Below are 24,828 nucleotides of genomic sequence, written 5' to 3' on the forward strand. Positions count from 1 at the left end.
TTTTTTCTTATGGGCCAAAGCATATTATCAGATTCCATTGAAGCTTTGCCGCCTGGGAGAAATCATTTTATTTTTTGCTTATTTGTGTGCCTATAATTTATGCGTGGATTTTACTGTTCAGCCTTTCAGAGGTTGGAGACAGAACTTGACTCTCTCCAGAAAGTAGAAGACAGCGGAACCGGTTCCAGCCCAGAACATAGGCACAGAGCCTGATTCCTAGATAGGGTTTGCACAGGAAGAGCCTGTGAGTGCTGCTCTCCGTGGCACTCAGCTCCAGCAGTCTCTGGGACGCTCTGGGCGACTGCACAACTTGGCCCCGCAAAAACAACCATTTACATTCCCAGACCCCAGTCCTGGGAACAGGAGACGGAGGCAAATTACGCATGCGCAGTGGGAAGCAGGAGCCCGCAGCGCGCGGAACGGGCGCGCGCACGCGGCGGCGACGCGGGAGGTGGGTGCGTGCGCGCGCTGGAGTGGACGCTGGGGCCCCGGGTCGGCGTGCGCAGGAAGCGAACGCGCCTGTGGCGCTCGCGGTCGGCCATGGCTCACAGGCCGAAGAGGACTTTCAGACAGCGCCGCGCCGACTCTAGTGACAGCGACGGCGCCGAGGAGCCGTCTGCTGAACCCGGGGCGCCGGGGGAGCAGGCGGCCCCGGGCCCTGCGGAGGAAGCGCCGCCCTCTGGAGGAGGCCGTGGGGAGGTGGCGGAACGGCCCCCTCGGGCCCGGGGCCGGGTCTGGGCGAGTTCCCGGCGCCCGGCAGGGGCGGCTCCCCGCGCGGACGGCGGCTCGGGCGGCCCAGGTGACGCGGGGCAGCGGGGTGGGCGCCCGAAGTGACGTGGGCGGCGGGACGGAAGGAGGCCCACAGGGTTCTCTAGAGGCTACTATAACCCGTTGCTGACCTCGAGCAACGCTGTATCGCGGAGACAGTGAGCAGGGCAGCCCGCCTGCGAGCGCTCGCCCGCTGCCCGCATCTCTACATTGGGCTCCTTGGGCGAGTAGAAAGTCTCCTGTACTGTCTGTGGCTCGACTGTTTGCACCATCAGATGAACCCTCACCAACGATAGCTTTAGTGCAGTACTTGATGTTTATGAAGAACCTAAATCGTCACAAAAGAGTTAGAAAATTCCTGATACTCTCAGGTAGGCGAAAGTTATATGTACCTTTTGTTAAAGCCCCCAATTATTTTTCTAGAAAACACTTAAGCAGAATAGAACATTAGAAGAACCTAGGTGACAGGCTTTGGGACATTTTCTTTTGCTTGTTTTTTCATCAGTTATTTGCAAAAACTGAGATAAAAATAACAATGTATGTCACTAAGTAACATAATAGCTTGATAACACCGTAGACTGTACCAATAATGGCGTTAAATACAGTGTAGCCATTTTGAATTACCTTTGCAAGTTTCTTAAATACAAGATTCAAGCAGCATAAAGTTGTTTACATAAAATGTGTTCCAGTTTGAATTGGAGGTTGATGAGAATAGTTGTTGGTTAGTCTTGAGGAAAAAAATTTTCTCCCCACTATTTTTCGTGGAAGTGATTATAGTGATTTCTTAGTCATCGTTATGACTTTCTGTTTATCTAAAGTTTTGATGACTTCTTATATTTTTCTACTCTGTGTAAATCATCTGGTTAAACTTGGATAGGAAGAATTGAAGCCAGGAGTTGCCTTTTCTCTTGCCTTCTAAAACAGTGGTTCTCAAACTTGGGCCTTAGTTACCCCCTTTATACTCTTAAAAATGGTTAAGGATCCCAAAGAGCTTTTGTTTCTGTGGATTATGTCTGTTAATATTGACCATATTAGAAATTAAGATAAATTCTTATTTATTTTTTTTAATTAACCCATTATAGGTAAGGATAAGTAACATTTTTGTGAAAAATAACTTTTTCAAAAAATAGTAAGAGTGGTCTTGTTTTCAATTTGCAAATCTCTTTAATGTCTGGCTTGATGGAAGACAGCTGAATTCTCAAAGCTGCTTCTGCATTGTCTGTTCTGATATGTTGTTTTGTTTGAAGTATGTGAAGAAAACCACAAATATGTGATTAAGAGGTGTACTTAATAGCCTTTTTAGATCATTGAGGGTGTTCTGCTTTAATAAAACAAAGCTCAACAAGTTATAGTTTCTTAAAGGTTAATTGGCAACACAGAAGCTGAAACCATATCAGTAAATTTTTTTGTACTCCATTACTTTAAAATCCTTTGGTCTCTTTTGCACTTTGAGTGAATCTTTTACCCATGCGTGGTTGGTAACATCATGCATTGACTATTTGGAAAGTATTGGTTTGCTGAGTTTGCAGATCTTGCGCATGTTGGTACATTTTGTTATACAATATCAAAAAAAAAATCTGTTAATGTTGCTACAGATATCATCAGTCTTTAAGTATTGGAAAGCTGTCAGGTTCAGAGGGGAGAATATAAGTTTTCCAAAATTCCACTTTTCACTTGAAATCTCTAATTCTTGAAGTGACAGGCACAACTTTGCTTGTTTTTCAGAAAATATTTGTCAGATAACTATGTCTGAATAACTATAGTTTGTCAGTCATTCTTTCGAGTAAAATGGTGTTCCTCCTTGAAGACAGTGGCTAGGTCAACTTGCAACTCAACACACAAGTGCCTTTCCTGGAGGCAACCATTGTGTTTCAGTATGCCCCAGAAGTGTTTTCGTGCATGCTTCCATTTTGTTCCACAGAATATTAAAAAGATATGTACTCAAGGGTCAAGATGTAATAAAATTAGTAATTTTTTATTGCTTCATAAATGAGGACCGTAAGTGAAACTGACTTTTTTCCCCTGCCAATGCATGGCGGTGAAGGATACAATGGCTGCTACTACAGTTTGGTGTCACTGTGTTGATTCATACTAAGAGGCCAGTGGGTTTACCTGCCACTGCTTTTGCTTTGTTATGTAAATATCAACAGAGTGAAAAGGAAAATAACATGTTAATATTGTGATGAAAGTAGTTTTGACTTAACAGACCCTATGAAAGGGTCCCAGGGACCTCCAAAGGTTGATGGAACATGCTCTGACAATCACTGCTCTGATGTTAATCCACTTGGGGAAGAGGCAGGAGTTGTCATAAATCGAAATAGCTAAGAAAGATGTAAACTGTAGCTATATTCCTTTGTCTTTTAAATTTTGATCTTACTCCAGATTTTTTTGAACTGTAGATAGGTCTTCTAATTAAGAGAAGTTTTTAAGATAAAGAGTACTATTTATGTTATCTTAAGTTGTAAGGTTATTCGTAAAAATGACAAAATGTGAACTAAGAAGTCCTGTCTTGTCAGTAATACCATGAATTCCTTTACATTTTGCTCAGTCAATTCTTACGACACCCCTATGGGTGTTATCTGTTTGTTTAATAAGTTGATTGACAGACTAAGTGTCCTTCCCAAAATCACACATTGGAAATAGATCCATGATTTTTTCTGAGACCACAGTGCTCATTACAGTACTTCTTGCCACCAGCCATTGAAATATGACATAATATAAAGAGAGTCTAAATTCCAGAGTTGGATGAAATTAGTTTGAAAGCCCTGCTTCTTGACTTACTAACTTTGTGACACTGGTCGTGTTATTTAGCCTCTCCAGTCATTAGTGTCTTCATCAGTAATAGCATTTACTTTATAGGATTGGGAATATTAAATGAAAAAACCTTGTAAAACATTTCACTGTGCCCAGCACATAGTAAGTGTCCATTAAATATTTTTTCTTTTTCTACTTATTCACTACCACTATTTTTCCTGTTTTAAATAGTCCTTTACTTTTTGTCATTTTTTTCTCTATTGTTCCCTTCCCTCTTCTCACTGCATCCTTTAAGAGAATATTTTACTAGATAAATAGTACAAATAGGGTAAATACATTTATTAGACCATCCAGTGGTTTCAGAAAGAATGGAAGTTGGAGAAAGATCTGTATATCTACTTTAAATCTGTGAAGCAAAAGTAAAACACCATGTTGTACATATACCATGTGTTGTTCAGAATTTCACTTATTGATTCCAATATCTTGACTCTCTCTTGTTATATTCAAAAAATGTCTTGTTAGAATCCAGAATGGTTGACCTTTCAACAGATGAAGAGGATGGAACTCATCTTTCCTCAGAAAGTAAGGATGATCAGAGTTCATCTTCTGACAGCTCAAGCTCTGTGGAAGAAGAATTTTCATCAATAGGTTGGTAAATTTTGTAATTTTGGTGAAGAACTTTATTTCTAATATCAATGTTTTCTATACCAGTGATTCTTATTATTGATAACAAACTCTAGTGAAGTATGGGGCAAGTAAGTCATTCCTAATGATTGTTCAAGTGCCAAAATCGAATGCTCATTTCCATTACAAAACGTGCCCAAGGTCAGACAGCTTGTAAGAGGCAGAGCAAGGATTCAAACCCAAGCAATCTGCTTCAGAGCCTGTGTTCTTGTTTTTCTTTCTTTCTTTCTTTTTTCCCCCAAAGCCCCAGTAGATAGTTGTATGTCATAGTTGCACATCCTTCTAGTTGCTGTATGTGGGACGCCGCCTCAGCATGGCTGGAGAAGCAGTGCATCGCTGCGCGCCCAGGATCTGAACCCAGGCCGCCAGTAGCGAAGCATGCGCACTTAACCGCTAAGCCACGGGGCCGGCCCCATGAGCCTATGTTCTTAACCACAGTGCTACACTGGGTGATTCATGCCAATATAAAACTCCAGGAAAGATAATGTAGCATGTGCAGAGAACTAAAAACAGTTGTTGGATTGAAAATATTTGGTTGGAGTTTAAGAAAGAGGAACAAAGGAAAGAAAGCAGAGAGACAAATTGAAGTCAGATAGTACAGGGCTTGGAGGAACTACTGAAAATTTTACGCAAAAAGATGACCTAACTGTTTTGATGTTGTAGATCAGCCCAGTTCAGAGGTTGGCAAATTAACACCTGTGAGCCAAATCTGGCCCACCATCTTCTTTTGTAAATAAAGTTTAATTAAAACACAGCCACAGTCATTCAATTTTGTATTGTCTGGCTGCTTTTGCACTGCAGTGGCAGAGTAGAGAAGTTGCAACAGAGACTTTATGGCCTGCAAAGCCAAAAATAATCATCTGGCCTTTTACTGTAGCTCAAGGTTTGTAACTTGTTTTGTGTTGTGGACTCTTTTCAGTCTCCTGAAGTCTAAGACCCCTTCTGAGAAAATAAAATAAAATACATAGCTTTATAAAGGAAACAATTTAGTTTTAAATATAATTGTTAAAATATATTTTAAAAGACCTGTAATATAGTAATAAGTGCTTTCTTAACTTATTAAATAACAAGAACCAGTAACTCTTGTAGTTTTCTTATATAATATGTTCACAGGTACAGAAATACTTAGTGATGAAGCCAATGTTAAAAATTGAAGCCTGGTAGACAAGTGAAACCTTGTCTAGACTCTAAATACAGCACTGTCCAGTAGAACTTTCTGTGATGATGTAAAAGTTGTATATCTTCACTGTCCAGTACATTAGCCACTAGCCACATGTGGCTATAGAGCTCTTGGCTAGTGCAACTAAGGAACTGGATTTTTAGTTTGGCTAAGTTAAAATAGTCACACATGACTAATGGTTACTGTATTGAACAGTGCTGCTATAGAAGACGGTGGATTAAGCAGTATAAGGCAATAGTTGTAGAGTGGGGACAGCTCTGTGCACCTTAGGAGAGAAGACAGTGTTTGAAAATATGTGGGATAGTTTTTAATTATCATGGTGACTGAGGTGTTGCTGGCATGTAGTGCCCTGGAGGCAAGAGAAGATAAATGTCTCCCAGAGTACAGGACAGTTCAGCACATTGAAGAATGGTCCCTCCTCGAATGCTCCTTTGAGAAACACTGATTGAAAGTTGAAAACTTGTCCTATGAGGAATCCTTTTTTTTCTGTTTTCTGGAGAAGAAAAGATGAAGAAGGATTGATAAGTTTAAGGACTGGTATGTGGATGAGGGAGTGCATTTATTTTTGTTCAGATGATAGAACTATTAGAATGATCCAGTAATGGAATATCTGCCTTGAGGTGTTCACTGTTGCAGGTACTGCTTGTTACCATTTACCCTCTACTCCTTAGATAGGTTGATGTATGTGAAAATTATTTATGAGTTATAAATCTGTAAAAACATGATGTTTTTATTATTATAAAGCAATATGCTAACTTTATTAATTCATCCCATGTCTGCCCAGCATCTGCTATGTGGGAACCCTTGGGCTAGATGTTAGGTATAGACAGGACAGTACTCTTCTCTTCCTTGAACCTTTACTTTATTGTAGCTTGAGAGAGGATTAGCTTTATGTAGCACTAGTATCTCACTAGTGAGTCCATTGCTTGTGATTAACCCCCCCAGGTCATTTGCATGCCAGTGATTAAGATTCAGTGCTCTCACTTCCACAGCCCAGGTTCATTTACCAGTCAAGGAACCCATACCACCTGCCTGTTGGTTGTCATACTGTGGCAGGTGCATATTGCTATGATGCTGAAAGCTATGCCACCGGTATTTCAAATACCAGCAGGGTCACCCATGGTGGACAGGTTTCAGCAGAGCTTCCAGACTAAGACAGACTAGGAAGAAGGACCTGGCCACTCACTTCTGAAAAAATTGGCCATGAAAACCCTATGAATAGCAGTGGAGCGTTGTCTGATGTAGCACCATAAGGTGAGAGGATGGTTCAAAAAGACTGGGCAGGGTTCTGCTCTGCTGTACACGGGGTCACTAGGAGTTGGAATCGCCTCAGCTCGACAGCACTAACAAGAGTCATTTGCAGGTGAATCACTTCCAATTCAAGTATTTCTGTTTCTGTATTCATACACTTGAGTATTTTGAACCCAAGTGCATCATCTTACCTCTAGTTGTACATTAAAATCCCCTAGAGGGCTATGAAAACATACTGCTGCTCAGCTGCACCTCAGATCTAACTGAATCTGAATCTCTGGGGTCGGGGCCTGAGTACCAGTAGACAGTCAAGCTTCCCAGGTGATTCTAATGTGTAACCAGGGTCGAGAAATGCTAATGTAACCTGTTGTGATGGTTTTGAATCTTAATTCTGCTTTAGGTTATTGTAGCTATACCTCCTAGCTTTAAAGACATGTCTTGTCCTCATTCACGTCACAATAAAATCATTAAACCAGACAAGGCAAAATACAGAGCCCTCTTGCAGATCCCTGCATTGCTTCATAAGCAGCATTTTTTGGAGTAATTAACCAGTTAAGAATCCAGTGCACTATGTGATTTTCCTCACATATTTTAACATTATCCACAAGGAAAACATGCAACTATTAAATGCTTTGGGAGGATGAAGGAACCCCTGACCTGTATTATTTTCCTGATACTAATCTATAAATAAATACTAGTCTGTAAGAAGTAAATCATTTGGTTTGATATTCCTTATTCTTAATGAGCATGTTTTGGTTTTCTAGTAATCACCACTACTGCTTCATAATAATTCAAGCACTTTTTGTTTTCCTTAGGACTGGTGTCAGACATATTGGTCTGTAATTTCTGAAACCTCTTTTTTTCTGTTTCAAAAGTTGGAACATTACCTCATCTTCAGGCATATGACATCTTTTCTATTTATTTCTCACAGAATTTGGATCAGTTTCTGGGAAACTTTGGAAAATTTTACTTGAGTCTTGGTGGCTTGACACCTCTAATTAATATTTTGAAGTGCTTGAAATGGTGAAAATTTCTCTTGCCATTTTGTTTACCTTAGTATTTTGCTTAAGAAAGCCTTTTTTTCCGGAGTGTAAAGATAAATTTCAGCTTAGATCATGCATGAAGAAACTTGTTTTTGAATTGAAAGAGTCCATATTAATGAGGTTTGTACTGTGTAAAATAAAACAAGGCTCTTAGATGTTGTCATTTAAATGTTTTTCACCTGGTAAATGAACCTGATTATTTCCTTTACACTTTTTAACTACTCACATTTATTCATGTGGAAATCACCACAGAACTTTGGAGGCTAACTTGGCTGTATGCTGGTTTTATTAGTGTGTTTATCACTTCCTGTATGCCTGGATCCCAAAGGGAAGGGGTGGATCGTAGTGTAATGGCCCTCCTACTTTGTTAGTCAGACTGGTCTATCATCCATTGTTCTAACCTGTATGGTTCTCCCGGACTGAGTCACTCTATGCTCAGCTCTCTCTACATTCCTACCCTGATAATCTCAGAGCTTCTGGAAATGAGAACTAGCTAGCCCTCAACAAAAAGTCAGCAACAATACCTGATGAATAAGAGAGTTAAAAGATAAATTGGAGTGGTTTCAGTATATTTTCTAATACTTCGAGATTTGGTTTATTTCTCTAATTTATATTTAATCTAAAATAATTTGCTTCCATTATTGATATAGATTTTGAGCCATTTAGTTACATTGATATCAAAATAGTGACAAAAGTAGGAAAATGGTGACTTTTTTCTTTATTTAAATGTGAGGAATATCTATTTCTGTGGGTGTTTGGTTTTCAGTGCCCTCCTCTTTGTTTCTTTCAGTAAGCATCCCTGATGCAGCTTTTATTCAGGCAGCCCGCAGAAAGCGTGAATTGGCCAGGGCCCAAGCTGACTATATTTCTTTGGATGTAAAACATACCTCCACCACTTCTGGTATAAAGAAAAACTGTGATGAAGATCCTGAGAGTGAGCCTGATGACCATGAAAAGAGAATACCATTTACCCCAAAGCCTCAAACACTTAGACAAAGAATGGCCGAAGAAACAAGTACGTATTTAATTTATTTACAATATATTAAGGCATTTTTCATTAGAATGTAATATTATGATAAAATCTCCATAGAAACATAATGTAGTGTTTCATTCTAAAGAGTGTTGAAGTTGGTTTTTATTTAATGCCATTTTGGTCAATGATATGGCTTCTAAAAGACATGTCTGTATCAAAATCTTATTATCAAAGGATATGTGTAATAATGCTTACTATTACCTGGCCTCCACTTGATCTTTTTTGACAGGTTAAAAAAAATTGTACAGTATCTTATTTTTGATATTGAAAGTTTTCATTGTCACCTTTATAAAGGTGTTGTTTTTTTTTTAACATGGAAGCATCTACAGGGATTTTAGGTGTCATGTGTTGAAATCTTACGTGCTCTAATAAACATTTTCCTCTACCAATAATCCTGAAGTCTCAAAGGACTGTTTTCACATTTCTCATTTGTAAACAATAATATGTTTTACTGAAGTTTTTCTCACTTCAAATAATGTTTTCTCAGAATGAGACTTTGGTTCCTTATAACCCAGAAATTATTTTTACATATTTAGATTTCAGGGGCCAGCCCGGTGGTGCTGCGGTTAGGTGCACACGCTCCCCTGTGGCGGCCTGAGGGTTCGCAGGTTCGGATCCCTGGCGTGCACCAACACACCCCTTGTCAAACCATGCTGTGGCGGCATCCCATATAAAGTAGAGGAAGATGGGCACGGATGTTAGCCCAGGGCCAATATTCCTTGGCAAAAAGAGGAAGATTGGCATTGGATGTTAGCTCAGGGCTGATCTTCCTCATCAATCAATCAATAAATAAAATAAAATAAATAAATAAATAGATTTCAGATAGAATTGAGAATCTCTGGTAAGGAAAACCACTTTCATGTTTTCCAAGTTTTTTCCATATGTGAGACTAGTGTTTTGAGTGGGACAGTTTGGTGATGAGTGCAGATTCTGGAGTCAGATTGCTAGATTCAAGTCCCAGCTTCAATACGTTCCTCAGGCAAGTTATTTAACCTCCTGATATCTGAGTTTTCTCATTTATAAGATGAGAGTGATAATACTACCTTCTTCCCAGAGTTATTGTTAAGAATAAATTAACACATGTAAAGGGCTGCTAAGCCAGTGTATTATAAGCCCCCTAAAAATGTTAGCTGCTGCTATTAGAATGAAAAAATACTGAATATTTATACGTGACTTTTTTTATCTTAGCAACCAGAAATGAACAAACAAGTGAAGAAAGTCAGGAAGATGAAAATCAAGATATTTGGGAACAGCAGCAAATGAGGAAAGCAGTTAAAATTACAGAGGTAATAATTCTTTATACCATGTTGTATTAGTTTCCTGTGGCTGCTGTAACAAATTGCCATGAACTTGATGGCTTAAAACAACAGACATTTATTCTCTTAGAGTTTTGGAGGCTAGAAGTGCGAAATCAAGGTGCTTGGCAGGGCTCTGCTCCCTTTGAAGGCCCTGGGGAAGAATCCTTGCTTGCCTTTTCCAAGTTCTGGTCGCTTCAGGTGTTGCTTGCTTTGTGACTGTGTAACTCCTATCTCTACCTCCTTCTTCACAAGGGCTTCTTCTCCGTGCCTCTCCTCTGTGTGTCTCTTACAAGAATACTTGTCATTGGATTCAGAGCCCACTTGGATAATCCAGGATGATCTCATCTTGAGATACTTCACTTAATTACAGCTACAAAGACCCTTTTACCAAATAAGGTCATATTCATAGGTTCCATGGGTTAGGACACATATGTCTTTTGGGAGGCCGCCATTCAACCCACTACACCATGTATATTATGTTCTTTTCCCACTAGATTATAAAGACCTTCCACATATTATAAGCCACTTGAGGGGCCCATATCTTTTTTATCTTAATCTTACAGTAACAGTGTGTATTATATGGTAGGTGCCTAAATGTGAAGTTTAAACAAATAAATAGGTTTAAAACAAAACTAAAAAAACAAAAAAAATGTTGTACTTGGGGTCAAAGTCCTGGATTTGGGTTCTGGCTCTACCAATAAAATATATGCTCCATGAGGTCAATTATTATTAACTGTTTTGTTCAGTGTTATATCCCACAGTGCCTAATGTTGTGAGTGTTCCATAATATTTGTACAACTTTGAGAAAATCATTTAATTGCCCTAAATCTCAGTTTTCTCATCAATAAAATGAGAATGATAATGTCACCTACCTGAGTAGGTGGCTGTAAGGCTCAAAATTATAATGATCCAAATCAAAATGCTTGTAAATTTTATAATAGCATACAAATATAAGGCTTCCAGAATGCTGTGAAAGATTATTTGCTCTTTTAAGTAAGAAAGTATTATAAAATCTTCATGTTTTTAAAACTAAAAAGCTAAGTAAGGGTAAGCCTTTGTAATTAGAAGTCTCTGACCAGAGAAATGATTTAGAGGACTATTTTTTTGACTATAACAAGCTTAGATTTTTTTTCCTCCTTTTTAGTAAAATCAGTGTAGCAATAGTATTTAAAAAAAATACTTTGAGAAAAAACATGCCACAGTCCATATTCTTACTGCTCAAGTTTGCATAATTCCTTTTTATTTGAAGTGTTTGTTTAACTGCAGTCATAATATACATCAGAAGTTCCCAAGCTTTCTTATTTGTCGAGTCTTTAGCGTCTCAGTAATTTTATCATGGTGCCCCTTGGCCAAAGGAAGCACCAAACAATTCCATTTATTAAGTAGTTAGGTCCAAAGAATTTAATAAGATTTATGTCCTAATAACTTAGTAGCCATTTGGGAAAAAAGAAAAAGATAAATCGAAGAAAAAAATCTTTTCATTTAATTTTTAAATAACCACACTTACTTACTAATGGAATGTGTGCACCTGTTGGGTGCTGCATGACTTCTCAAACCTTGGAATCAGGTGGACACTGCCATGCTCATCTCCTGTTCCACACTGCTTTCCCATCATTACTTGCTTTTCGTCATATCTGCCAAAAACCCAGCTTCACTGATAAAACTTCATCAAAAGGAATGTAGCACAGTCTAATGTTGCAACTGTGAACTAATTAGAATTGGTAGTCCAACAAATGTAGAGTATTACTGTGTTTCCGTAAAAAATTTAAATCTCACAGCACCCCTCCGAGTTCATTGGCACGCAGTTTGGGCACCACAATATGCATATAGTTTTGAATTCTGATTTCTTTGCTTGACACCTTATAAATATTTTCCCATTTCTACATAGTTGTAATGGTAACTAATTTTAAAAGCTGCATAATATTTATTGGAGTCAATGAATCATAATTTTCTTAGCCGTTCTTCCTTTTGGTAAACACTTTAGGTTATTTGCAATCTGAATTTTTTATTCTATTAGTAAGAATTGATAAATATTTGCTTATCTTTTCCTTCCCTCCTTTTCTTTCTTTTGTTCAGGTGTGCATTTTTTAACTATTCTCTTAGGATAATGGCCAAGAGTGGTATTACTAATAAAGGAGATAAACATTTTTATGGCACTGACTACATTTTTCTCAGTTGCTTTCTAAAGAAAATTTAGATTAATCTGTAATGCCACCAAAATTATGGGAATGCTTCACCACAGTCTTGCCAGCTTTAGCTGCAAGTTTAGTTGGCAAAAATGGAATCTCGGTCCTATTTGCTTTGTATTTTTTTATTACTAATGTGGGTATATTTACTAATTCCTTTACTGAAGATCTACCACATGCTACTGTATTAGTTTCCTGTGACTGCTGTAACAAATTACCACTAACTAGGGGGCTTAAAACAACAGAAATTTATTTTCTTACATGTCTTCCAAAAGCTCTAGAGGGTAATCTCTTCCTTGGCTACTCTAGCTGCTGGTGGCTGTCGACATTCCTTGGCTTGTGCAACATTGCTCTCTGCTCCATCTTCATATCACCTCATTTTCTTGCATCCCCAAACTCCCTCTCTCTTATGAGGATATGTATAATTGCATTTAAGGCCCATCTGGGTAATCCAGGATAATCCAGGATAAACTCCTCCTCTATGGATCCTTAACTTAATCACATCTTTTGTCATATAAGGTAATATTCACAAGTCTGAGGGATTAGGACACACGTATCTTTTTGAGGTCACCATTCAGCCTCTACAGACATTTAACAGTGTTAGGCACTAGAATGTATCATCTTTGCAGGGGAGCGACAGCTACACAAAATAATTATAGTGAAATCTTACAAGTTCTATGACAGAACTCTGTACAGGGTCCTGAGATGGCACAAAGGAACAAGTGAGTGATCTGTTTTATAGGAGGAGAGGTGAATGGCGGGGAAGTTTGGAAAAGCCTCTACAGAACTGGTCATATTTGAATGGGTCTTTAGACAATGTTTTTGATGTAAGGGATTTGAGACAAAAGATATCAAGAGTAAAGACTTAAGATTTGAAATAGTTTGATTAGTTTGGAGATTTGCAGGTATGTTTGGAGCTGGATGGGAGGCTTGGTAAGAATTGGTATGAGAAATGATGAGGCCTCATGGAAAATATAAAAATGATAGTTAAGCCAATGAGTTGGCTAATTGTCTGGTCCGCTTCTTCATCTATCCTTCATATATAACACAGGTTCTTCAGAACCTTTCCAACTTTCTAAGCATGGTGTGATGAGCCAGAGGACTTTATGTGAAATGTACCATGTTACAAGATGTATTAGTTAGGAATGCATTCCTCTGCAAGTAGCAGAAAACCCAAATAATAGTAGCTTAAACAAAACCAAAAGCTTTACCTAGAAACCCTCCAGCAGACTTCCATTTACTTTTCTTTGCCTAGACTGGAGTTAGGTGGCTACTTTTGTCATGGAAAACAGGTATTTAGTTTTCTGAATAATTTGCCTCTTGCATGTGAATTTAAAGTTCTAAATTTTAAAATTGTGTACGAATTTTAAAAACATTTTATTGTAACTATGAAAAATGTCAAAGACATGGAATTTTGAGCTGGTAAGACCTTAGAGTATCCCATTTGCTTTCATGCTATTAATATTTGTAAGGTAGATGAATGTTTAAAACAACATAGATTTTCATATTATTTTTAGGGACGAGACATAGATCTTTCCCACAGCAGTGACTCTCAAACAGTGAAGAAGTTTGATACTTCCATTTCATTTCCACCAGTAAATTTAGAAATTATAAAGAAGCAATTAAATACTAGGTAAGTAATATTCATTTTAAAATTTGCATTTGTCATAGACATTTAATAGTGAAAAATTTTGGCACTATATTCTTTTTAATTATTAAATATAAATATTAATATTAAACAGATTTGTAGGGAAAAATATCATCACCTGTGGTACCACACTAACAACTGATTTCCATTTTTGTATCTTTTAGTGTTTATAATAGATATATTTTACATGGTTAAAATCAATAATTGCTTTTTTTACTTAGTATTTTCATAAGCATTTATCTGCATTGTTAAATACCCTTTAATTTTTAAAAATAATATGTTGGGAGTAATAGCAGCAAGATGCCAGAATAGGAAGCCCCAGATCTTGTTCTGCCACAGAGATACCAACTTAACAACAATATACGGTCCAAAAAGCCTTTATCCACAGTCCCAGGCAAGCTCAAAGCCAAGAATAGCCACATTTTAGTGGGTAAGAAAAGCCATTTTATTTCAACTGCATCAGCCCCTCCTGCAAGCCAGCAGTGCTTCAGAAAGAAGTGGAGAGAAAAAGCCCAACTCACAGCTTCTCCGTTGGGAGGGAAAAAGAAGAACATCTAACATTCTGGCTTTTGGCAGGACTGCCTGAGGGACTGGTTTCTGTTTTGTCTGTCTCAGTACTGATGGGGAACTGTCACATCTTGGATACCTGGGAGTGGCAGAAAACAGGAGAGAGCTCAGCAGCGTGTTGTAGAGCCAGGAAGCCTGCAGTACTGCAGATAGCCACCAGGGGGAGCAAGAGACTATAGAATCCTGAGAAAGAAACCCACAAACCTTTCTAATTGGGAAATTTCGTGTAGAAGCTCAGAGAAGATACATTTCCATAAAAAGTGTGAGAAGACACCCTTTTCTCTCTCCCCTCCACCCCCAAAATCTCTAGCCAGGCTGATTGGTGAAGTTCCTCCCCTGTATGAAGCTATTTCCCTTAAGTGCATTTTCAGATGCACAAAACACAACAAAAAAAATAAGACACATGAAGAAACAGGGAAACATGGTCCAGTCAAAGGAACAAAGTAAATCTCCAGACCTAACCCTAAAGAAACAGATCTATGAATTACCAGACAAAGAATTAAAAATAATGCCCTTAAAAAACCTTGGTGTCCTACAAGAGAACACGGACAACAAAATCAGGGAAATAATACACGAACAAAGTGAGAATATCAATAAAGAGAAACTATAAAAAAGAACCAGAGATTTTAGAGCTGAAGAATATAAGAACTGAAAAATTCACTAGAGAGGATCAACATCAGACTTGATCAAGCAGAAGAAAGAAGCAGTGACCTCAAATACTGGTCATTTGAAATTATCGAGTCAGAGGAACAAAAAAAAAAAGTGAAGAAAACCTAAGGGATTTATGGGACACCATCAAGAAGAACAACGTATACTTTATGGGAGGCCAAGGAGGAGAAGAGAAACAGAATGGGGCAGAGAGCTTATTTGAAAATGTAATGGCCCAGCACTTAGCTATCTGAAGAGGGAAATGGACGTCTAACTTCCAGAAGCTCACAAGACTTCAATGAGGGTGAACCCAAAAAGGCTCACCTTGAGGCACCTTATAATCAAACTTTCAAAAGGCAAAGAGAAAATTTTGAAAGCAGCAGACAAAAGCACCTCATCCTGTACAAAGGAGGCCCATAAGATCATCAGCAGATTTCTCAACAGAAACATTACAGACCAGCAGGAAGTAGGGTGATATATTCAAAGTGCTGAAAGAAACTGCCAACCGAGAATTCTATATCCCAGCAAAACTGTTCTTCAAAGAGGAAGGAGAAATAAAGACCTCAGATGAACAAAAGCTGAAGGAGTTCATCACCATTGGACCTGTTTTATAAAAATTGCTGAAAGTCCTTCCAGTTGAAATGAAAGGACACTAGACGCTAACATGAAGCATATGAAAATATAAAGCTCTCTGATAAAGGTAAATATATAGACAAATACAGAATCCTGTAGTACTGTAAGTGTAAAAATCACAATTCTGCTATAGAATTTAAAAGATAAAAGCACAAAAAATAACTATAACACTATGTTAATGGATACAAAATTAGAAAATGTAATTTGGAACATCAATAACAAGAAGTGGAGGGGGAGATGTAAAGGAATAGAGTTTTTATATGTGATTGAAGTTTACCCCATGGTGAACACGAAGAAAATACCTATAGAAGATGCACAAAAGAAGACAAGAAAAGACTCAGAGCAAAAAATCAAGAAAACACAAAGTAAGGCAAGAGAGGAAAAGGAAGACAAAATAGCTATAAGACAGAAAACAATTTACAAGATAGCAGCCCAAGCACCCGAAAACCTTGGAGTGTCCTTTTCTACCTTCCCCTTTGAGACCTCTTTCACTGTGATGCTCTTCTTTGCTCAGCAAGTCTCGTAAACCCAGGTTTATATGATTGTCAGTTTGCTTGGTGGTCTCTGTAAGGTAACCTTGAAAAATTTTTCGTTAGACTGCTACTTAGTGCTATAGTAGAAATAAAAGTTTGAAAAATAAAGCAATTTTTATTTGATTTTTTTTTTTTTTTTTTTTAGATTAACATTGCTACAGGATACTCACCGCTCACACCTGAGGGAATATGAAAAATATATGCAAGATGTCAAGAGCTCAAAAAGTACCATCCAGAACCTGGAGAATTCATCAAATCAGGCTCTAAATTTTAAGTTCTATAAAAGTATGAAAATTTATGTGGAAAATCTAATTGACTGTCTTAATGAGAAGGTACATGGCTGTAAATATTTGTATCATTTCCTTTTTATAGAGATCCCTTTAACATGCGATTAAAAAAGTCTAAATCTCACAACTAAATATTTTCCTCTGGTGTTTTCCTGCACATTTTTTACATACCGTGATATTAAGCATTCCTTTCAAGTCGGACAGTTAGGGTTTTTTTGCAATTATTTCGCTATTATAACATTATAAAATTTTATATATAAGTTTTTGTGTTAAAATTCCATCCATTTAGGAAAAATTCCTAGAAAGTGAATTATTAAGTCAAAAGGGTCTAAATGTTTTTAAGGCTTAACAATTGCTAAATTATCCTGCAGAAAGATTGTATCAGTTTTATTTTTTAGTCTACTACATTATAAAAATGGTTTTTGTTTTTATATATTTATTTTGATTTCAAACAAACCCTTTGTTTTATTAACTACAGGTAGTTTTTCTTGTGAATTATTTGTCTCTTTTGCCCTTTTATCTTTTTGGTTCACAGTGGAGATTTTTTTTTTTTTTTTACTTTTTTATTTTTTTCCCTTATATGATGAACAATTCTTTATTGCTTAAAATTTTTACTGCTTTATTCTGCTTGATGTAGATAAACTTTCCAGTTTTTGTCTTCTAATTTTGTTTGTGATGCTTCGACATCCAGATGTTTTGAAATTTTTGTGTTAATCAGATTTATGAATCATTCTTTCCCTTTATAGTTTCTGTTTTTGTTTTATACCTTACTAAGTCCTTACATTGGGGTCTTGAGTTGTCCTTTTTTTTTAAAAGTAAACTAACCATTTTAAAAATATAGTCTACTTTCCGCCTTGCTGTTTATTTACATTTAAAATGTTACCAAACAATTTAATGCTTTCTCCCCTATTGTTTTAAGTTGACTGCCTTTTCAGTTACTTTCTGAAGTATTTATTACGATGTAATTTTCTTTCATCATTATCTTTAAAGAATTACACTGAGTCTTGTCAGCCTACACAGTGACGTATCCATAGCAGCAGCTATGAAACATCTTTGGAGTAGGGGGAGAATTGTTGCCCAAGAAATGTGAGAATGCCAGTTTCAACTAATCACTCATTCCTGCTTCACAACTTTCTTACCTGTCTGGTTAGGTCTCCTCTATTCTCCACTTTTTCAAATTTTATCAGTTTTCTCAAGTGTCCCCTACAGTCTGCCCCTTCAGCCTGTGAAAAATAGCTGCACCTGTCTCTTCCTCCTGCCCTTCTGTCTTAAACAAAGAAGAATCTTCTGTTCACTGTTATCCATGTTCCTGACTCCAGCCCGTTTGGTTTCATTATTTATGATATGTATAGCTCTTCTAGCACAGTAAATTGATTTTCTGGTTTTATTAATATTAAAAGTATTGGCAGCTAGGTCTTTTCCTCACAATATATTTTTAATTGAGATGTGATAGTATTGAAAATTATACTTTATATGAGAATTGAGCGTATACGTATGCTTATATATAAATACTACTTTTTATAATTCACTGTTGACCCACAAAATCTTACTTATATATGTATTTCAGATTATCAGCATCCAAGAAATAGAATCATCCATGCATGCACTCCTTTTAAAACAAGCCATGACCTTTATGAAACGCAGGCAAGATGAATTAAAACATGAATCAACGTATTTACAACAGCTGTCACGTTAGTGTTTTTCCTGTTCAATATGATTTATTATTTGTTAACCTAAAGTATCAGTTGGAGAGTAAAAATATTTTTATTCCTGTATAAAAAATGCTTTTTGTGTATTTTCCCACTAACCTTTCTCCCCCCCTTCCAAAAACCCCAAAACATTTAGAACTCGGGCTTTAAAATGTCTTAAATCTAAGACTGAAAAATAAAAATTACAATTTCTAATCATTTAGTATTTGAGACAAAATATTTATATGGCCATTTAATGACTGTTTTGAGATGAATTGACGTAAGTCTATAGGCTGTATCAGAGATCTGACTTTACAAAGTTTCCATGGCCCTTCCACAGGTTGGTTATGGAGGTTAAAGAAATTCTTGTGTGTTTCAGTATGGAATCGTCTGTAAGATCTGGTTATATAAGATTTGGCTGCTGCTTTTTAGTTCTCACACTGTTTTTGTATTTTCAGATATGTCTTCATTTGATTGAAGTGTAGTCAGATGATAGTGAAAGAGATGAGACCATAACCAACCAGCCGATAATACCAAAAGCAAAGTGACTTTCAAACACATGACATTTAGTTGGTCATAAATTACGGTACATACTAAAATAGAAAGTAATATAAATAGCATATTGGCAATGCAAATATTTCTAGCATTTAGCTGCAGGGACAGAAAAAACTGATGAAAACTGCTGAAAAAGAATACAAGGGAAAGAAACTTTACAGAATTTTGTTCTCAAAATTCTCAAAAAAAAAAAAACTATTCACCAGCCAAGGTACATTTTCTTAGGCTAGCAAATTCAATGCCTGTTAATATTGTAATAGAGAATTAACATTGCAATTTCATTGCATGATGAAATATGTAAGGTAAGCATATCATATGTGCTTATATTTACATATATGTATATACACCCAAGATATAACTTTTGTTTTCAAAATGTTTCACTTTATTTCTTTTGAGAATTTGCAATATGAAATCAATTTTATTCAACAGGCAAAGCTGAGACGTCAACAAATGGAAGCTTGGCTATAGATGAAGAAACTCAATGGATTTTAGAAGAGATTGAATCTCGAAGGTAGCTATATAAAGTGAAGACTTAAAGCATCATTGAGCAAGTATTTTTCACTATTTAAATGTAATTAATTATGTGATATAATTAACCATAACCTAATATTAATTTGTTAGAATGATGGGAACACAAAATTTAATTTAAGTAGTCCTTGACCCCAGGGTTTAAGGACACAGAGGTGTATTTGGATCAGTCCAAAGGAATGGGTAAAATGACATTTATCAGGCTGGAAATTGCTCATAACTAGAAGTCAGTCCTAATTATATTGTTACCTACTTCTCTAAAATCTGGGTAGCCTATGGGTATGTTCTAAACGGCAATGTCTTATAAGAAAAAAGGAGAACCCCCAATTCAGATTAATGAAGCTAAAATGTCAAAAATATTAACATAAAATTGTGTGCTAATATGGTGGCGTATTTCTGGGCATTTTAAATAAATGGTGACTTCTACTTTTTGTTTTAAAACATGTATTTTCAACAGGAACTGTTTGTTTTTAATTTATTTTTGGTTTATTGCAAAGTATAGGGCACAAAGAAGACAAGCAAGGGTGCTTTCTGGGAATTGTAGTCATCAGGAAGGAACATCTAGTGATGATGAACTGTCTTCAGACGTGATTGACTTGCAAAAAAACCAAGGTCAGTTACCAAGTTTTTCATGTGTCTGGATTCGAAGTATTGAAATGGTAGAAAATGCTTTGCTGTGATTGCCCTTAAATACATAAGCTATATAAAATAGTTATAGTCAGGAAAGAGGGAACACATTTCTTTCCCCTTTAAGACTTTGCCTGCCTCTGGAAAAAGGGAATAAAATGGAGGAGCATTGCGAGTATTCCTGCATCTTTGTAGTTTTTTCCCTCAGCCTTTCTCGTCTCCTGTTATAAAGGAACCATGAACATTTTTGGCTTCATTTTTCTACTACATACTTTTTATATTATCATTTTTCGTTTAAAACAAATGAATTTAGTAAAGACGTTATTAGTATTATGAGAGGGTAAATATGTATAGAGAGCGTGGGCTTGACAGTCAAATAGATGGATTCAAAGAGGGGTTCTGTTCTGTGTGGTCTTAGGCAAATTCCTTGATCTCCCTACATCTGATGTCGTTTGTTTGCTTGTTTTTGTCTGTAAATAGGTAGACTAGTAACACCTACCTTGTAAGGAAGATAGTTATGATGATGAAGTGAGATAATGTAATTATAGTATTTTGGAATATAGCAGGTGGTAGATTTTATTAGTGTCAATATTACTGTTATTACTAAAGTGACTTTTTAATAAAAACTATATAATATCAAAGGAAAGTTCTGTTCAACTGATTACATAGTCATACATGATTGTGTTTCTAGGAAGCAAACTTAAAGTTCACATACTTAAAATGCATAATTTACAGAGGCTCATTTTGTCCACAGATGACATTTTACAGCATCATAAGAAGATTTTTGAAGATGTGCATGATGATTTTTGTAATATCCAGAATATTTTGTTGAAATTTCAACAATGGCGAGAAAAGTTTCCTGATTCTTATTATGAAGCTTTCATTAGTTTATGCATACCGAAACTTTTAAACCCCCTAATAAGAGTTCAGTTGATTGATTGGAATCCTCTTAAGGTATTTAAGCTTAACATGTCAAAAAAAATTAATCCTGATCACATTAGTGACTTAAATTCCCTTGTTATCAGGTTAGCTATAAAATACCTCACCTTTAGAGTTGGAGTTGATAATTAGTGCTGTGGAGTAATTGTCTACATTTGTTTTTTCTTGGTTCTCACTTTATTTTTAAGGCTGAGTGGCACTAGACATCAGTAAAGAAAACATTTTCTTTTTTGGCTTCTTCTATGACTAAGTTTAAGATCACTCAAAAAAGTAAAGGTAGTATTAGATCTTAAGAATTTCTGTTTGGGGAAATTGGTCATAGGTACCAAGAGTTCTGGAGTTGGAGACAACATATTGGGAAGAGTTGGTTAGAAAAGCTGCATTGAGGAGAAGGAATTTAAATGAGGATTTGAAGGGTATATAGGATTTAAACAGGAGGAGAAGAAAGGGAAAGGTACTTTGTAAAGGTGCTTAGGGAGAAATATTAGTTCAGGAGCTAGAGACTGCACAGATGTTCAGATCCTAAATTAAGAGATAAGAACTTGGTTTGGTAAATAATGGCAAAAGTGACACAGTGAAAGTACTGCTTTAGGAAGCCCTAGCAGCAAGCTAACTTGGAGGGAAGGGATATAAGAGGTGGAGATATGTTATTGGAAGCCTATTGCTGTAGCTCAAGTCAAGGTGGTGAATTCCTCACATAGGGTAATAGTGCCAAAGGGAAGAGAAAGAAAGGGTTGATTACAAGAAGTGTTGTAAAGTAAGAATCAGTAAAATGGTGAGAATAACCACCTAAACACCACATCCAAAGAAGACCCCAAGGTTTGGATTCTGGGTTATTAGAACAACGGTAGTTCCGTTAATAGAAATAGAGATTTTTCAGAGAGAGAAAAGATTTTAAGGGAAGTTTCACTTTATACATAATGAAATAATAGTGGGACATCCATGTGGATATGCCTAGTAAGCAAAAAAGTGAGAAAGTGAAGTTCTAGAAAGAGAGAAGAGCTGAAGATAAAGATTCAGCAAAGTGAAGGCTGGAGCCATGTCCTTTTATCTTTCTCTGCCCTAGTCAGGCATGCCTGTTGGCTCTTGTTAGGTTCAGGGCCAGTCTTCACAGTACAGGAACCAAGCTTATCCCTAAGCAAGTGGTAGGAAGTTGTCAGACAGCAGCCTAGTTGTTAGCCACTCAAGCTGAAGAGTACTCTGTTACACCTAGCAGAGATCTGTTCATTCTTTGAGCAAATAATAATTGGCCATGTGCTCTTTGCCTAGTAAGCCAAAGCACATGCAAAACACACATTCGTGCCTATAAGAATTGGAGCCAGAAGTGAATTTTGCTTGAGGTAAATGAATTTCTGTAAACAAATTCCATGGCTATTTTAAGTACATTCTTAGAAATGTGTATTTTGCTCCAAACAATACTTGCATGTGGTTGGCTCTGAATACACAGTAGGCATTTTTGAAGGATTTGTCTTAGAGATGAATGCATGAAATGCAGTTTCTTGTCTTATTGCTTAGACGTCATGTCTTAGTCATGTCTTCTTGCCTAGCCTTGGTGGTCTAGTGCTGTATACATGGGGTTAAAATATGGAATTATTCTTCTTTGATCCTTAGAAAAGCTCTGATGATTACTGATAAAGTTAACTATTTTAAAATAATGTTTAAGAATTTATTTATAACTTTGATAATTTTATTTATAAGTTTGATTCCATAGGTTTAAAACAGATGCCATGGTTCACATCTATAGAAGAATTTATGGATAACAGTACGGAAGATTCAAAGAGGGAAGATAGTTCTGATAAGAAAATATTGTCTGCTGTCATCAACAAAACAGTTATTCCTCGACTTACAGGTACTGCTTTGTAATCGTGATAAAATTAAATTGTTCTTTGGCAGAGTATAAGATCATTAATTTCTGTTACAGTCACAGTTTTTTTTTTCAGAAGTTCTTGAACACAAAGAAATTCGATATGCGATAAAAAGCAACAGATAGCATAATTTAAGCTGGTTAAAAAGTGCTTGTTTGTGCAAGTGATTGGCAACCAAACTGCTGATACTCCAGCTGTTAGCATTAGTAACACTAGCCTTGCTTTTATAATGCCTGAGTCATTTATTAGTGGCACACTTCCATCCCTACCACGTATGTCTTTCTTTCCCATAACTTCTCCCCTTATGTTTGTTTTTATTTATTCTTTCTTTAAAAACTATTACTACATTTCCCTCACATCTGCCACTGGCGGTCAGAGCACTTAGTGTTGATGTTTGTGCTTCAGTCTAAAGACTCTTGGTTTACCTGAAATTGTACTTGATAAGGATCTGTTTCACCGTGTCACTGAGAATAGGTTCTGACAGCAAAGTCTGCAGAACTCTTTTAAAAGAAGAAGCAACCAGCTTTATATTGCTTCTCAGCCAACTTGACTACACTTGAATGATTTTCTCAATGTAACTTGCAGTGCAATTGTGGGGTATATTAGAAAGTTACTACTTTTATGTAGCTCTATTAATGATAGCATAGACTATGTGGCCTTATTTAAGTAGTCTTCTGAAAACTCCAAATACTTAACTTACAATTAAACAGTCCCTCAAATTAGTAGTATTATGAGAAATTAGTACTGTATATTTATTCTCAGGTCCTATCCTGGACCCTCTTCATACTCTCATGAACTCCCTGGGTAATTTCATGCTCTCCCTTAGTGCCATCTACATCTGTGTTGTTCAGTATGGTAACCACTAACTATATGTGGCTATTAAAATATAAATTTCAACTAAATAAAATTAAAATTCAGTTCCTCATTCACACTAGCCACATTTTAAATGCTCAATAGCCATATGTAGCTCATGGCTATCATACTAGATAGTGGAGATATAAGATGTTTTTTTTTTATCATCGCAGAAAGTTCTTTTGGATAGTGCTGCTTTACATAATTTTAAATCCAAAAGAACTGGAAGAACAAGACCAGATCTCTTCTTAAAGCACCGGATCTCTCTATCGAAGTACCTTCTGAGTACATCCACCTGGACGTCTGACAGGCAGCTCAGACTCCACGTGCAGAGGTGTACTTGTCATCTTTGCTGCAGACCTGCTCCTCTTACATTCCCTATCTAGAAAATGGCACCTCCGTCTGCCGCGTATTCAAACGAGAACCTTCAAGCCATCCACTCCTCCTCCTTCCTTACCTCCTTCTATGAGGAATTGACAAGTCTGTTATTTTTTTCCTTTTTCTAACCCATTTTCTATACTACAGCCATGGTGATCTGTCTAAAATGTGAGTCTAATTCTGTCATACCTCACTTAAAACAACTTTAATTATTCTTAACTGCCTTCAGGATGAAGACTAAACTCGAACATGGCTTTGTAGGCCTTTCAGAATCATGTCTCTGTGTACTAATGCTCCAGCCCCATCTCGTGCCAAGCTCTGCTCCTTCTTCCCCTCATCCCCATCACTACTGGACTTCAGCTTTACCTTCCTAGGTCCTTACATCTTCCATGCTCCATCTGTTTGGCAAGCCTCCCAGCGCGACCTCTTCCATCAGGCTAACTCACTCCTCTTCATCTTTCAGGACTCAGTATAGACATCACTTCTAGGAACTGGTTTAAGCATACCTCTCTGGGTTCCTGTAGTACTCTGAACTCACCTATGGTGGCCCCTACACATTGAATTGTAATTGCTTATGTAAGCATTTGTATTTGCCATTAAAGTTGTTCAAAGGCAGGCACCGAGCCTTATTCATTGCTCTGTCTCCTCTATTTAATGACAGGCACATAATAGGCTGTCAGTAAAGGTTGACTGAATATTTCTAGGGTTATTAGAAGCCTAACCTTCTAGATGCTTGAGAAATTGCTGTTTTGTTTTTGGCTTAAGGGTTTTTTTTTTTTTTAACCTACTCAATTTTTTATATTATTTAACTTGTATTTTAGAAGGGTTTACCCTGTGTCAGGCACTGTTGTTGCTTTGGTAGTATATAGCAATGAACAAGATA

The 24,828-nt window shown here is 36.8% G+C and overlaps 1 protein-coding gene across 6 annotated transcripts in view; it reads left to right on the forward strand.

The window, feature by feature from the left end:
* The first annotated feature begins 463 nt into the window (after window positions 1-463).
* GCFC2 (GC-rich sequence DNA-binding factor 2) overlaps window positions 464-24,828 on the forward strand; it is a 42,716-nt gene continuing 18,351 nt past the window's right edge. The window contains exons 1-11 of one of the 6 annotated variants that reach the window (XM_058550832.1): window positions 464-799; window positions 4,045-4,170; window positions 8,471-8,695; window positions 9,902-9,999; window positions 13,715-13,830; window positions 16,372-16,558; window positions 18,081-18,204; window positions 19,186-19,267; window positions 19,787-19,896; window positions 20,666-20,865; window positions 22,562-22,621. In XM_058550832.1, the coding sequence (XP_058406815.1) occupies window positions 541-799; window positions 4,045-4,170; window positions 8,471-8,695; window positions 9,902-9,999; window positions 13,715-13,830; window positions 16,372-16,558; window positions 18,081-18,204; window positions 19,186-19,267; window positions 19,787-19,896; window positions 20,666-20,865; window positions 22,562-22,567 (1,533 nt within the window). In that variant the 5' untranslated portion in view covers window positions 464-540 and the 3' untranslated portion in view covers window positions 22,568-22,621. Of the gene's footprint in view, window positions 800-853; window positions 1,140-4,044; window positions 4,171-8,470; window positions 8,696-9,901; window positions 10,000-13,714; window positions 13,831-16,371; window positions 16,559-18,080; window positions 18,205-19,185; window positions 19,304-19,786; window positions 19,897-20,665; window positions 20,866-22,548; window positions 22,700-24,828 lie in introns of those variants that run through there. The other 5 variants (XM_058550828.1, XM_058550830.1, XM_058550829.1 and 2 more) reach the window with 5 other exon arrangements.

This window comes from Diceros bicornis, chromosome 12, assembly GCF_020826845.1.
Source record: "Diceros bicornis minor isolate mBicDic1 chromosome 12, mDicBic1.mat.cur, whole genome shotgun sequence".
NCBI lineage: Eukaryota > Metazoa > Chordata > Mammalia > Perissodactyla > Rhinocerotidae > Diceros > Diceros bicornis.